General features: G+C 49.6%; 1 protein-coding gene across 1 annotated transcript in view; it reads right to left on the bottom strand.

Annotated features, from left to right (window-relative positions):
* Positions 1–1,967: 1,967 nt before the first annotated feature.
* The window catches only part of ptprq (protein tyrosine phosphatase receptor type Q), a 30,585-nt gene continuing 17,191 nt past the window's right edge, over positions 1,968–15,361 (bottom strand). The window contains exons 34-63 of the mRNA XM_084671817.1: positions 15,131–15,251; positions 14,827–14,981; positions 13,337–13,482; positions 12,782–12,950; positions 11,131–11,457; positions 10,777–11,052; positions 10,475–10,626; positions 10,163–10,304; positions 9,686–9,961; positions 8,902–9,285; positions 8,492–8,610; positions 8,186–8,372; positions 7,528–7,769; positions 6,890–6,959; positions 6,494–6,652; positions 6,045–6,297; positions 5,853–5,926; positions 5,656–5,755; positions 5,429–5,557; positions 5,101–5,145; positions 4,575–4,601; positions 4,371–4,452; positions 4,150–4,240; positions 3,959–4,035; positions 3,622–3,756; positions 3,383–3,508; positions 3,085–3,230; positions 2,845–2,980; positions 2,569–2,692; positions 1,968–2,391 (exon numbers count right to left, since the gene is read on the bottom strand). Of these exons, the coding sequence (XP_084527943.1) occupies positions 2,354–2,391; positions 2,569–2,692; positions 2,845–2,980; positions 3,085–3,230; positions 3,383–3,508; positions 3,622–3,756; positions 3,959–4,035; positions 4,150–4,240; positions 4,371–4,452; positions 4,575–4,601; positions 5,101–5,145; positions 5,429–5,557; positions 5,656–5,755; positions 5,853–5,926; positions 6,045–6,297; positions 6,494–6,652; positions 6,890–6,959; positions 7,528–7,769; positions 8,186–8,372; positions 8,492–8,610; positions 8,902–9,285; positions 9,686–9,961; positions 10,163–10,304; positions 10,475–10,626; positions 10,777–11,052; positions 11,131–11,457; positions 12,782–12,950; positions 13,337–13,482; positions 14,827–14,981; positions 15,131–15,251 (4,508 nt within the window). The 3' untranslated portion in view covers positions 1,968–2,353. The remainder of the gene's footprint in view (positions 2,392–2,568; positions 2,693–2,844; positions 2,981–3,084; positions 3,231–3,382; positions 3,509–3,621; positions 3,757–3,958; positions 4,036–4,149; positions 4,241–4,370; positions 4,453–4,574; positions 4,602–5,100; positions 5,146–5,428; positions 5,558–5,655; positions 5,756–5,852; positions 5,927–6,044; positions 6,298–6,493; positions 6,653–6,889; positions 6,960–7,527; positions 7,770–8,185; positions 8,373–8,491; positions 8,611–8,901; positions 9,286–9,685; positions 9,962–10,162; positions 10,305–10,474; positions 10,627–10,776; positions 11,053–11,130; positions 11,458–12,781; positions 12,951–13,336; positions 13,483–14,826; positions 14,982–15,130; positions 15,252–15,361) is intronic.

The raw sequence follows: 15,361 nt of genomic DNA, 5'->3' as shown, positions 1-15,361 counted from the left end.
GAGTTTATGCGGGGGTTATAGCTGATACTCAGAATCTCTGTAGAATAGTGCTTAAGAGCTCAGGATAAAATGTGCTTCTCATTACCACATATCTCCTATCCTCTGTCCCTTCCCAAGGGTTTAGAGCATTAAACCATTGTATATTTAGCATACAAACGGAGGACATTGAAAAAGGCTGATTTGATTCAGTCCTGAACTGTTACAGTACATTCATAGGTTTTTTTTCTTGGCCTATTCTGAACTAATTACTGTGAATAAGGGATTTCCATTGAATACACTTCTCATTCCAGGATTATGCTTAATCTGGGTCTGGAAGAGTACTCCTGGGATTAATGTTGTACAATCTAGTTCCATACAGGGTAACCTAATCTCACCTCTTATAGTCTCTCTTATAGTCCTCTCCAGTCACCTGCTATGTTCTGTAAACAACTGCATGTCACAGAGGGATGTACACACACACACACACACACGGCACACTCACTGAGTGAAAATATGGACAGATACATGTTATTGATTAGAACACTGAATGTTGCTTTATCAGAGTATGTTTATTTATCTATAAATGATTTCAGTACAATCCCCAAGTCAACCTGAATATTGTTATAATATTTTGAGCCAGTGAATTTAGTCCGGGCTAATGGAGCTGACCCAGGAATGAACACAGATGTTCATTTTTGTATCTTTTGCACCACAGATTATATTGTTTCTTGTTACGGTGATATAGTTTTAATATATACAGTGACTGGAGTGCCAGTGTGTGTATCGACATGTATGTAGTTGTATAGAAAATATCTAGTTTAAATAGAGACAAGAGCTATACAGATCAATATTAGATGTATACCCTGTTGCCATGACAGATGGAAAGGAGGCAGATTTTATATATTTCAGTTTTGTTACCATTAATTTGATCATATTACAGGTACGACATGATAGTAATGTCAATTATGCTCTTTAATGGTGCAAAAAGGGCTATGCTGTACAGTAAATGTAACACTGCAAACACAGACCTACTCACACACTAATTTATAAACACATACACACACACACACATTGAAGCTGCCAAAATAAATATAAAATCCCCCATATGTGAGTTATCTTGAACATCTTTTGATTTAAGAGTTTTCAACCCAATTAAGTTGTTCTACAAAGTTGGAGTTTCATTTGCTACAGTATTCTACAGCATGATTTGCAGGAATTTGAGATTTTAACTGTATCATTGTTCAGGGCATGTTGAGTTGATTGGTCATTTTTCCACCTCCCCTTTCCTCTCCCATGCCCCCCTTCCCCTATGGATGGTTGTCATGGAAATTAATCCAGTCTCTCCCACCTTAACTGTAAAGCACTGACAGTGACCTGTGTATCACAAAGTGTTTATAAAGAATATTTATAAGAAGATGAGAGCGTTTACCTATGGAATACAGTATTTATAAAGTTTTCTGTTTGAAGAGAATGAAAGAATAAAGTAGTTTTTACTGGCGTCTTGACTCTGTGAGTGTGTGCGTGAGTGTGTGTGCGCGCATGTGTGTGTGTGTGTGCGCGTGTGAAGAGACAGAATAGTTCCCTTCCACAGTAACTCTGTATAGCAAGGAAAGGAGACAGAGGGAGATGATAGGGATATAGTAATGCAGCAGTGCAGTATAGTATACAGGATTTTACTTCTTGATCAAAACAGATATACTGTACACTCTGACAGGAATACTTCAAACACCCTGACAATATCAGAACAAACCAACACAAAAACACTATTTGGCTGAATAACTTATTTGACAAAACATAATAACCAAATGTAATACATAGTGAAATGACTAGTGCAAGATACTTATGCATCCATTCACCTCAAATAATTGTGTCCATCTCCATCTCCACTTCTCTCTCTCTCTCTCTCTCTCTCTCTCTCTCTCTCTCTCTCTCTCTCTCTCTCTCTCTCTCTCTCTCTCTCTCTCTCTCTCTCTCTCTCTCTCTCTCTCTCTCTCTCTCTCTCTCTCTCTCTCTCTCTCTCTCTCTCTCTCTCTCTCTCTCTCTCTCTCTCTCTCTCTCTCTCTCTCTCTATCTCTCTCTCTCTCTCTCTCTCTGTGTGTGTTTCCACTGGTGAGGACTTGTGTGTGGGCAGTTGCAGAGAAGCTGTTGTTTAGACTCTTCCGGAACTGGTCTGGGGCTTGGCTCTGGTCTCATTACTCTTCTTCTCCTCTGCCTTTCGCTCTTTATTTCCTCCCCCCGGTCTCTCCCTCTGTCTCTTTTCCCCCGATCTCTCCCACTTTTCTACCTGGAGAGATCGATTTGAGGGTCTTTTTTGGCCCTATGACTCAGCGAACTGTGTCTCTTCATCAGACACCAGGTGTAAATGTGTCGGTCATTACATGGTGGTCTCCTCCCATTCCAGCTCAATATCACCTGCAAACGCCAAGAACGAGGTGAGTGTTTGTGTGCAGGCTTGTTCGTGTGTTCGTGTGAGCGCGTGTGTTGGTGTGAAGGTGTGCGTTTCTGTGTGCGGGTGTGCTCGTGTGAACGTGTGGGTGCTCGTGTTAGCGCGTGTTTGCTTTGTGAGCGTGAATGCGTGCGTTCGCTCACCCTCCATTGCGTCCAGCGAGTCCATCTTCTCCAGGGCAGAGTAGTTGACGAACCAAATGGACTGGCTGTTCCCTTTACTGCTCAGGAGGTCTAAGGTGCTTTGGTGCAGGAACATGTACTGTGCCTGAGAACAAACACACCCAGCACACCCAGTACAATTCAATTTCTCCAACACCAAATGACGTCTGACGCGTGTGTGGGAAAGGTGAGAAAGGCCTGAGTTCGAGTGTGAGACAGGCTCGTGCGTGTCTGTGTCGTCAGCGCGCATGCACTCACCAGATTCTGTACCATGCACATCCTCTCACTGCGTAGCTCTGCCACGAGTCCGTACACATCCACAAAGTCATGGTCACTGATGTGCTGAATGAGGTGGTCGAGAGCGATGAACACGCCTGTCCTGCCCACACCAGCACTGCGCACAAAACACACACACAGAGACACGCACACCTTCAGGCCGTGGTGCCACAGTGTCAGCGCCGATTCAGTTCCAGTTCCTCTCGTGTAGTCCAGTCCTACCTGCAGTGTACCACCATGGTGGTGTTGTCGTGCCTATTGGCCCGAATGGCTTTGACAAACTGGATGAGAGTGCTGCTGGACTCAGGGACCCCATGCTCCGGCCAGGACGTGTAGTTGAAATGATGGACCACCATATAGTCCCCATGCTGCACACACACACACACACACACACACACACACGAATGGAAGGAGGAGTAGAGACGAGGAGGAAGTCGCAATCAGTTCAAGAGGTCATGAGATAGATTTCTAGTTTGTGAGAGTGTGTGCAGTTGCATGAGTGTGTGTGCGTGAGAGTTACCCTTTCAACTTTAAGTGCTCTGACAGTCCAATCGGGGTAGACGTCCTCGGTCAGCTTGGTAATGATGATGTCACCGAACACTGTCACCGGCTTGTTGTCCTCCGGCCAGTACTGGTGACACCGAATCTGAACACACACACACACACACACACACACACACACACACACAAGGTGACACCTGATCTGAGGGAACTGCCATCTGATGGCCCTCCTCTGCCAGACCCAGGGAGACGTCTTACCCTGCCCTTCTCATAGCACTGTGTGAGCATGGCGATGGTGCGTGTCCTGGTCTCCCAAATCATCCTCCAGAAATCTGCCACAGTGCCAGGCAGCGGACCCTGGGTAGCTATGAACTCATTAGGACACAGATAGCCCTACGCAGAGAGGGAGAGACAGTAGAGAGAGAGACATACAGTATACATAGAGAGAGAAAGCAATGAAGGTGAAGGTGCGGGGGCCAAAGCACACACACAGATGTTGAGGTGTCCGATCCTCACAGATGGTGGGAGAGGGTAACTCATACCAGCAGTTCTAACTACCCCCCGGGTTAGCTGCTAGGCTGCCAGGGAAACTCACAGAGATGAAGCTGGCGTTAATGTAGTCAGACCCGGGCATGCCTGGCTCCGAGAGCAGCTTCACGCGGTTGTTGTTGTCTGGAGAGCCAACAGAGAGAGAGTTTGTATGCGTGTGTGTGTGTTCTGTATCTAACTAGACATCCACACAGAAGGAGACAGCATTAAGCAGCAGTCTTAGCCTGGTCCGCCCACATGGCTTGATGTTGGTGAAGCGGTTCTTCGACCTGTTCCAGGGCAGGTCTGCATCTGAGGTTGCCAAGTCCTGCAGCAGCTTGGGAAGCTCCTGCATGCCCACACACACACGCACACACACACCGAATGTAGCAGCAGGTATTGTACTGTATATGCTCTATTTAAAGTAATCTTCTACTGTACAGTATATTATCACACACACAGTTTGGAATAGTACGTACAGAAAATTCCTCCTGGAACTTGGAATTATCATTGGCACACAGGTCTTCCACGTGCTGCAGGAAGGACTTCTTATTGACCGGTCTGAGAGAGAGAGTCAAGGAAAGGGAAAGGAAGGCAAAACGAGACAGGTTGAACAGACACGTCACGAAGCCAATAACCACTAAACAGCACTCAGTGTGCACATTAGCAGCAAGATCACTTACTTGAGGGACTTCCTGTAACTGAGAAGCCTAGAACAGAGTTCAGAAAGAAGACGGTAAGAACCAGACTACAGTTACAGACGTTGTTAGCAGCAGACACGGCTAACAGACACAGCAAACACAGACACAACCAACAGACACAACTACAGTCACACAACTGGAGGAATAAACTCGGGCTAGTCTGGTTAGTTGTGACAGCTAGCAAGAACAGAGAAGGCCGCTTCACATAGCTCACTCGACCTCAACCAGCAGCATTGCCAGAGACACCAAACCACCTCTCCTAGCAGCCCAACATCCACACACAGGTACAACAGCACAGCAATGAAAGAGGGACCAAACCACACATCTCTGACTGTGAGGAACACACATCCTGCCAAATAATGGTCTTCAGTTAGAGATGGATGAAGTGACTATGTGATCAAGGGCTAGACTAACAGTGCAGTCCCCAAGTACATGGGGACTTACTGACACCACGGCACAACAGCAGCACACACTGGAACCCTACACACACAGTGCCACCCAAACTTACTGGATGACAAATATCTCCTTCCGTCTAAAGAAGAAAGAAGAGTACCTGCAGAGAGAGCGAGGGGTGAGAAAGCTAGCGTAGCTCAGTGTGAGGTCCCAAGCAAAGCCGTGATGCCATCGTATGAAAGCAGCAGTGTGAACGTGTCGTTGTGTGTGTGAGATGGATCGAATCATTGCAATATGTGAGGGTGTTGGTCAAGTTGCATGACAGTGCATTACTATGGCAACCCCAGAACGGTGCGCCATTGCCTGCGGTCTACGGTTGGCCTTGGGGGCTTAACCGCACGCACGCACGCACACACGCACACACACACGCACACACAACTGACCGGTGTAGCTTCTCTTCCTTCAGTTCCAGGTCTGCCACAGTGATCAGCTGGTCTAGTTTAAACTTGGTCTCAATAATCTCCGCCTCTCTGGGAGAGTAAGTCCCGCCCTCCTTCTGGCGCTGGCGAATCCTGCCATGGGAAGAGGAACATGTCAATCACTGGGAACCCTGGAGCCTCGCACGGCGGGTGTGACCAGGGCGGGTCCCCGTGCGTGAGAGATCTCCTACCTGACGGAGGCGTAGATGATGAGGATGAGGAGCACAGCCAGGAAGAAGGAGAGGAGGACGCCCAGAATGATCTGTTCATCTCGGGTCAACAACCCATCCACTGTGTTCGGGAAAGAGAAACATGTTTCTCCTTGGTTTCCTCTTTCGTTGACTTATCGAGTGTGCTGTCTTTAGGGAACTCGGCGGGGTGTGTATACCTGCCGTTCTGACATGCTCGGAGAAGTCCGAGTCAGTGTACTGCCCGTTGATGTTGGTGGCCCGGAATTGAAATCTGGCCAACACACAGCACGACACAGCTTAGAGGCAGCTCTGAATATCTGAATGGACTGGTTGTGTTTAAGAGCTGTGTGCGAGTGTGTGTGTGTATGTGTGAGTGTGTGTGTACGCACACATAGACAGTGTTAGGTTTGAGGGGTCCGTTGCAGAGCGCGTCCGTCCTCTCCTCGGCCAGACAGTGGTCGTCCTCTCCTATCACGTACACGTCTGGAAGACGCTCGCCGCCGCCGTCTCGTACCAACACGCTCCGGCCCGGCGGTGCGTCCGTGGCACACGAAGGGTTAGGGAAGCCCGGGTCCGTCAGGTAAGGGGTGGGACGATGGAGGTAGGCGTTCTGCCAGTTGGTCAGATTCCTGCTGTCCATCACTGAGACGGAGGACAGATGGGCCAGAGGCCAACCGGTCACCAGAGAGGTGAAGGTTCAAATCCCCCTCGCCACTTTGCTTCATTTGAACATCTATGTGTTTCTGACCATCTCTCATTTTGTGTATGCTTGTTTGAGTATGATGTGATCAGACACAGTACTGTCAAATTACATAAATGAATGAGTGTGACAACATACCACCTGACTCTGCCACAATGACCTGGATCCTACTGATTGGACCATTGTCATCGCTATAGTAACAGTGGGGCATGATGATGCTGATGCTCCTGGAGGTTACTATGGCAACTCCAGAACGGTCCACCATGGCCTGCGGTCTTCTGTCGGGCTTGGCAGGGGCTTAGCCACACACAAACACACGCACACACACACACACACACACACACACACACACACACACACACACACACACAAACACACACAGAAGCAGATTTTTTGTCAGATAGGATGATGCCACACATGACTGAGTAAGCAAGGCTCCCTGAGTCAGCAGAGGGCCAGTCAGCATGGTCTGTGTCAGGTCTGCTCGGAGGCAGTGTGGAGACGTGGCAGGATCTAAACAGGGCCTCACTCTACCTTTGATCCCTGTGGTGATTTTCACCTCTGGGCTTGGGGGGCTTAAGCCTGCTCCATTCACTGCTGCTATCTGGAGAGAGGGAGAGAGAGAGAGAGAGAGAGAGAGAGAGAGAGAGAGAGAGAGAGAGAGAGAGAGAGAGAGAGAGAGAGAGAGAGAGAGAGAGAGAGAGAGAGAGAGAGAGAGAGAGAGAGAGAGAGAGAGAGAGAGAGAGAGAGAGAGAGAGAGAGAGAGAGAGAGAGAGAGAGAGAGAGAGAGAGAGAGAGAGAGAGAGAGAGAGAGAGAGAGAGAGAGAGAGAGATGGAGGAGAAGAAAGGGAGAGGATGAAAGAAAGGCACTGACAATGATGACGGAGGACAAGGAATGACATTGCTGAGGGAGGGAGGGGGGGGAGCATGGAAGTGGCCGTCAGTCAGTTGCCGAGGTCAGTGCAGTGAGTCAGTGTAGAGATGTGTGTGTGTCCGAATGGACGCACACGCGCATGTGTGTTTGTGTGTGCCCATACATGAATGTCTGTTTGCGTGTATGTGTTTATGTGTATTCATGTGTGTAGTTGTGAGCGTCCGTGTGTGACTGTGTGTTTGTGTACGTGTGTGTATGAGTGTGAGTGTGTGTGTGTGTGGGTGAGTGTGTCCCTCACCCGTATGCTGTAGTTGAGTCCTCCTTTCAGGCCATGTATGACAGCAGTCATGGTGTGGTTCTTGTGGTAGACCACAACCAGGTCATTGATGGTCATCTGCAGTTGACCCTGGCTATACACCTGGGCTGTGTAGGAGCTAATGTTCCCATTGGGCTTCTCAGGGGGAGCAAAGTTCACCAACACACGTGTCACTTCCTCTGGAATTACCAGCAGGGTCACGTTTGTGGGGGGGTCTCTGGGCTCTGGGGGGAGTAAAGGAGGAGAGGGAGGGAGGGAGGGAGGGAGGGTTGGAGGGAGGAAGGGAGGGAGGGTTGGAGGGAGGGAGGGAGGGTTGGAGGGAGGGAGGGAAGAGCGAAAGGGAGAAGGGGGTATAGAAGGGAGAGAGGGTTATAAAAGGAGAGAGGGTATAAAATGAAAGTGAGCGAGCAAGAGAGAACTATTTCAGAGAGTAATCTCAAGAATCGACCGATTCAAAGGAGCCTACATAATATAGTCAATATCGAGATTCTTTCATGAAGATAAACAAGCCGAGAGCTGCTGTTGTGAACACTCACAGACCTCAAAGTCGCTCCTGTGTGTGTGTGTGTGTGTGTGTGCGTGTCTGTGTCTGTGTGTGTTTGTGTGTGTGTGTGTCTGTGCGTGTGGGTCTGCTTCTAACCTTCCTCCAGAGTTCGGATGACTAGGGGCGGGCTCGCCTTCCCGTCAGTCCGAGCGTCGACCACAAGCCCCGTGAATGCGGTCACGGTCACAGCGTAGCGAGTGAACGCCGTCAAGTTAGACACCACCAGGGTCCTCATCTCCTCGGGAGCTCGGACCAGAGAGAGGTTGAGCCCTATGCTATCCACCTGAGACAGGACCACACCCATTAACGACAGCTTGATTTGCATCTCCAGATATGATGTCATGCACGAGGGTGTGCGTGTCTGTGAGAGAGGGACCGGACTCTGTGTGTGTGAGGACTCACCGAAAAGATGTCTATGAGATAGGAGGTGGGGCCAGAGAGCACAGTGGGAGCGTCCCATTGGATGCGGAGGCTGTTGGACGTGGGGGTCACCGCCAGGGCACGAGGAGGGGCGTCCGGCTCTGGAGGGAGAAACAGATGCAGAGGGACAAACAGAGGCAGAAACAGAGGCAGAGGGACAAACAGAGGCAGAAACAGAGGCAGAGGGACAAACAGAGGCAGAAACAGAGGCAGAGGGACAAACAGAGGGAGAAACAGAGGCAGAGGGACAGACAGAGGCAGAAACAGAGACACAAACACACGTAAATACAATGAACAGTTTTAAATCACAGTCGTGTATTTCGACTGAATTTTTGGCACAATTAGAAATGTGTACTGCCTGTACTCTTGTATGTGTGTATGTGTGTGCCTACTTCCAGCCAGTGTGCGCGTGTAGCTCCAGGGTGTGGGTTCCCCCTCCCCAGCGTTTGTCAGCGCCACCACTCTGAAGCGGTACTGCCTGTACTTGGCCAGAGACTGGAGGGTCACGCTCGGGTTCTCCCCAGAACCACCAGAACCATTCACAGGCACCACCTTCCTGGAATCCACACAGCCAGGGCCCAGAGTGGGGCCAGGCTCACCACCGGGGGCCGTGTGTGTCCCGGAGCTCTCCTCTGACTGGCAGGTAGTGGAAATAAGCTCCACGGTGATGTGGTACGCAGTGAGCATGCCCGAAGCGGAGAGGGGCGGAGCCCAGCGTAGGGTCACAGTCGTGGGCGTGACCCCAGACACGTTGAGGAACCGAGGGACGCCTGGAACTGCAGAAGAAGACCCAGGAGAGAAGAAAACCCGAGTTCACTTGACATCGTACAGCACAGCAGAGTGATGTCCTGTAGATAAAGTGCTCCCACACAAGCAGGGCTGGATAGAGCAGTAGGTAATGAAGGACCACACACTCCATTAACTGCAGCACCCGCAGCAAGATGCAGTGTGTACACCAGGTCTGGACTGGGCCTGAAAAACGGCCCGGGACTTTGAAACTCAGACCGGCCGATGGCCGTATATTATTATTATATGTATATATATATATATATTTATTTATTTATTTTTTGCATTATGCCGCGGCCGTTTGACCGGCCAGTCCGACAGCCAGTCCGACCCTGGTGGACACAGTACCCACAGGGTCCAGGCAGTAGTATCCATGTCCAGGAACCCTACCTGACTCAGGGTGTGTGTCAGCAGTGCAGTTGATCTTTTCCCCAGGGCCAGCGGAGTTGACGGCCGTCACAGTGAGTGTGTATTCTTCATCCGGGTGGAGGCCACTCACCACGTGCTGGGCTGCGGGAGCCTGGTGTGTTAGGGAGTGTGTGTGCGAGTCCACCTGGATCTGGTAGAAGAGGATCTGGCCGTTGGGGTTGGTCGGGGGTTCCCAGGTCAGCTGGACTGAGTCCCAGCTCACCCCTGAGCACGTGAGGTTCCTCACAGCATCGGACACTGGGGATGCACACGAAACAGAAAACACACGTACAGAGTACCCACACACATATGCAGGAAACAGTCACACATACAGAAAGCACGCACACACACAATCGAAAGATGGAATCAAAAGGTATCAAATCAAAATGTGTCCCGAGATATTTTTCGTATGTGTGAGGTCTATGCGTGAGGTCCTGCTAGAGTGTGGTCGCTGGTCACCTGACTCGTTGGTGGTGAAGGAGACAGCGAGGCTGAACTGGTCTCCATGGCCCACTCTGGTGTAGCTGCACACACTGATCTCATAGGAGCTGTGGGGCCTGAAGCCTGCCAGATGGGCTGCCGTCCACGGACCTGAGGAGTTCTAACACACACACACACACACACACAAGCGCCGGCTGAAACAAGAGGTACCCTTCAACAGAAGAGCACACACAATTACATGAAATCCATTCCTAGTTGAACTGGTGGTCTGGGCCCAGTGTGTGTGTGTGTGTGTGTGTGTGTGTGTGTGTGTGTGTGTGTGTGTGGTACCTGGTATGAGACTGTCTGTGTGTTGAGCTGGTGGATCCTGAAGCCGTAGTGTGTGACCACTCCGTTAGGCTCCAGTGAGGGCTCCCAGCTGAGCCACACAGAGGAGGCTGTATAGTTAGAGATGGATAAATTCCTTGGAGGGGACATCGGCCCTGAAACACACCCACACACAGACAAACACACACACACACACACACATTAGGGAGGATGACAACTAGGCAGGATCAGGCTTGGGATTTGGGGTCGATTTAGTGGGCAAGAGGGGGGGGGTCAGAGGTCAAAGGTGACCGTGGGGATCTGACCTGCTTCGTCAGTGTGCAGCAGCAGCAGGAGAGCAGGGCCCGAGCCCTTGCGCGTCGCGGCGGTGATGGAGAGGTTGTAGGGCGTGTAGGGCTGGAGCTGGGTGAGGGTGAGGGTGGTGTTGGGGGTCTGGGTGGTGTTGGACCCTCCGGGGCCAAACAGAGTGACGAGGTACTCGGTTATTTCCCCGTTGGCCTCCAGGGGACGCTGCCACGCCACAGACAGTGAAGACGAGGACAGATTCCTGCTGGACACCAGCACTGGGGCAGAACTAGGGACTGGAGAGAAGGGGGGGGGGGGTCAGGGGTGTGTGTATGTGTGTACGCATGTGTGTGTGTGTGGGATCGAGGGCTCACTGTCATCGTCCGTCCTCAGATGCAGCGTGCTGGTGTGATTGTGGGCCGGGCCGGCTTCGGTTGCCGGAGTAACCGTAAACACGTAGGGGAAGTACTTCCTGAGTTTGGTGAAGAGGAAGACGGTGTCTGTGGTCGTCTTGGTGATGGTCTTGTTGACCGGGGGCGGGCCGGCGTTGGGTCCTGGGGGGCCGGGGATGTGGCCTGCCTCCTCCAGGGTGAGCAGGTAGAAGGGGCGTCCGTTGGGCTCCTGGGGAGGGTCCCAGCTGACGATGATGGCGGTGGAGCTGAAGATCTGGGCGCTCAGGTTGTGGACCGGGTCACTGGGGACTGGGGGGAGGAGGGGAGGGGTGTTACTCTCTGGGACTGAGCAGCATATTGTACTGGTACTACGGAGGTATACGTAAACAGCAAATGAGCAACAGTGAGCCATGGAACAAACACACACTGGGCTCTGAGGAGAAGAGACATGCCATTAAACTGTGCAGTAATGATCTTTATCGTCATCATTATTATTGTCATCATCATCATCATCATCATTGTCAAACAGTCAGAATATTGGGAAGATTCATAATTACAAACATGTATACAGTGGAACCAGGAAACGTTGAGGAAGGAGACTTTTCAAAAGGAAGGATCGAGTTGAGAACGTTTTAAACAGAACATTTTACAAGAGCCGATACTCATCCCGAACACATCCACTTCCTGCGTTCATCCACTTGGCCCCCCCCCTGGTCCCTAAGCCTGCCCACCTTAGGAAGTGTTGTTGAGGATCAGCCAACACAAGAGAAAGGGAAAGTGAAGAGAAGGTTGACCATGCCCCCTTCTCCTCTACACTAGAGAGGGTGAGTGGAGGAAAGTGGGGTGGTGTGTGCGGGTCTGAGCCCAGGGATGTGAGTCCCTGCTGGGCTTGGCTGGGCGCGAGACGCAGGGTGGTCTGGAGCTCCGGGGCTTGGCTGAGTGAGGCTGGAGCACAGGCAGAGACACACAGTCAGTGGCAGTAGTTAGAAACAGAGACAAGAGTTCTAAACAGTCGGCTGCTCATGGGTGCAGTCTACACATTTTTTCCCAAAATCACATAAAAACCTAAGCGATCATTTGTAAAATAATAATTGCAGCCTCAAGATGAAAACATATTCGCTTTTCTCGTTAGTTGTCTGATATTCGCTAGCTGACTTCTGGACCAGAATTTCTTATACGTTAATTACAACATAGGCCTGCAGTACTTAACAAGACTCAGGCTATGAAATGCAGTCTTACAATCCTTCAGTAAACAATACTGTGCTATTTTGGAACCACAGGTTTCTATAACATTTTCCCCCTGTTCAGTAAAAGGAAATACAAACTGGTTGTCTCTGAGTTACAATGAGCTCAGAAGGACAAAAAGGGCCAGTTTGACTGACAGTTATCTCCTTCCACTAACAAGCAGAAAGACAAACCTTTAAATCGCAGAGTTTTTACGTGATTTTATCAAGAGCTTGGGAAAAAACTGCGGAGACCCCCTTTTTTCTCCCCATATCGATTTGTTTCTGGGTCTGTCAGGTGGGTCTGTGTGGGTAAATGTGTGTGTTCGTCCAGTATAACTGACTAATCAGGTTTGCTTGTCAGTCTTGTCATGTCCTGCTCAGTGTCTGTGTGTGAGGGAGAGACTCACCGTTCTCAGGAGTGAGCATGGTCAGGGGGGGGCTGCTGACCCCTCCGTCTCCCTGTATGGTGCTGGAGGTCATCCACAGAGTGTAGTTACTGCCGCCCAACAGACCAGACAGGCGGTAGGAGTACAGCCAGCCCAGGGGCCCAGGGGCCAGCACAGACACTGGGGTTCTCTACACACACACAGAGAGAGAGAGAGAGAGAGAGAGAGAGAGCGAGAGCGAGAGCGAGAGCGAGAGCGAGAGCGAGAGCGAGAGCGAGAGCGAGAGCGAGAGAGAGAGAGAGAGAGAGAGAGAGAGAGAGAGAGCGAGAGAGAGAGAGAGAGAGAGAGAGAGAGAGAGAGAGAGAGAGAGAGAGAGAGAGAGAGAGAGAGCGAGAGAGAGAGAGAGAGAGAGAGAGAGAGAGAGAGAGAGCGAGAGAGAGAGAGAGAGAGAGAGAGAGAGAGAGAGAGAGAGAAAAAGGCAGGTACAGAGATAGATAGAGATAGAGAGGGTGAGAGGGATCACTCCATTACCGCTGAATATAATGACCACACAGTCCAGTCCTGTGTGAGGCTCACCTGCTGTTTCTCAGTGGTGTTGTCCATGTATAGTATGGTGTAGTGAGTGATGATGCCGTTGGGCTGAGTGGGGGGGTTCCACAGCAGAGTGACGGCAGAGGAGGTCACGTTCACCACTGACACATTCTGAGGGGGGTCAAAGGGCTCTGGGGGTGACGACAAACAGGGACAACGGGTCTCAACATACACTCAGGTCCATAAACAGTAAACAGGGATACTTAATAACTGTGTTTACGGTTCTGCATTTGCGTGTGTGTATCTGTAAGTGCATGTGTGAGCAGAGATGACGCAGAGATTTTCATTCAATTCCTTGCTACTGTATCTGCACAGAGCTGTACATTAACAATAACAGGCCTCATTTCAGTCTTAAAGTTGAAGGCTTTTAGTCAAGTTGTATTGTAATGGTTCATTTCAATGGTTCCGTACAGTGCCCTCCAAAATGCATAAGAGCTATTCTGTATATGTTCAGTAAGCTATGTCTGATTCATTAAAGAAAGATTAAAAGCCTGATCACCAAACCATGTTGGCTCGGGGCCCATCAAACATTTGTGCCCAGGGGTCGGAAACGGGCTGATTCAGACATGCTCCTCGGCCGGTTGTCCGTGTTGAAATGAGCCGCAAAAGGTACAAGGACGAGAACACTAATCCTACCACTTGAGCCTCCCTGTCAGTTTCTTGAGACATGGATATAGCGAGCAAACAGGCATACGACAGGAACAATGTTCTTTCAGTTGTTGTGTCTAATTTATGTGGATGCAATGCAGGAATACAACACTATTTTACAGCAATGCATAGCACAAAGGAATAAAATACAGATGTTCGTGTAAACATAGCAAGCTGCCCCCAGGCAGAACTGTACATGCAACGCTGTATGGTGAATTAGGCCTACAATTATGACAACAGGCTCAACCATTGAGCTATATGTCTTATGTAATGATCTAAATATCTAGACGTTTGTGGGTGTAATAAGACTATTTAACAGAGAAACAATATACATGACAGAAGCAGTTGATAGTGTAGGAAACAGCAGACGATTGTAGACCACATATTGATTAGCATGAATGTAACAGAGCATTTACAATTTGGTTAAAAAAAAGAAAGTGAACTTGCTTTTATGATAAGTATGTTAAGTGACTAGATGATATGGAGGTTGAACAAGTACTTCTGAGAATTTCAATTGTGATCTGAGAAGTGTAGTACCAAAGCCACTGAGTGACTCATCAGAATCAGAAATACTTTATTCATCCCAAAGGGGAAATTATTGTGTTGCGTTTGCACACTTAGCATACAGTATCAGGCATAAGGGATATACATTCAAATAGAAAGTAGCTAAATAGAAGATAAAGAAATATAAATAAATATAAGTAATCACCAGCTGCATCACGGGCACTGCACTGTCTATAATTCCAGAAATCTGTGCGTCCCTGACAGCATCACAGGCACTGTGCACTAGTGTGTATATACTGTATGTGTATATGTGTGTGTGTTACCTGTGTCGGTGGTGGTGAAGCTGATATATATGAGCACGCCTCCGTCCCCCAGCCGGGTCCAGCTGGATACAGAGGCGTTGTAGCGACTCTCAGAGTCCACATCGATCACCACCACAGTCTCTGTCACGTTCTGCCGCTGCTCTGACGTCTCATTCCTGACACGAGTCATGACAATACTCTTTATCTTTCACAGAATCAATGTTGTTTAGGACCAATCTTTGGCAGATAGATATCCCAAAAAACAGCAGACACACGCATACAAACGCACCCACACATACACAAGCCGATAGGCGCTGTCTCTTACCAGATTCTGACCAAGTAGTAGAGTATATCTGAGTTGGCCTCTAGAGGAGCTTCCCATGACAACTCTACCTGGTAGTCTGACAACTTCCTGGCCTGGAGGAACTGAGGGGGTGTGTCTGGGACTGTGATGTGGGGGGAAAAACACTTCCTATTGGTCAGTTCAGGGAACACATCAACACACAGCACCACACAGAAAACAATGAGTTGGTGAGGAAAACTGCACACGATTTCA

This window comes from Hypomesus nipponensis, chromosome 14, assembly GCF_054491055.1.
Source record: "Hypomesus nipponensis isolate SF chromosome 14, ASM5449105v1, whole genome shotgun sequence".
Classification (NCBI taxonomy): Eukaryota; Metazoa; Chordata; class Actinopteri; order Osmeriformes; family Osmeridae; genus Hypomesus; species Hypomesus nipponensis.
This window is presented reverse-complemented; position numbering and strand designations above follow the sequence as displayed.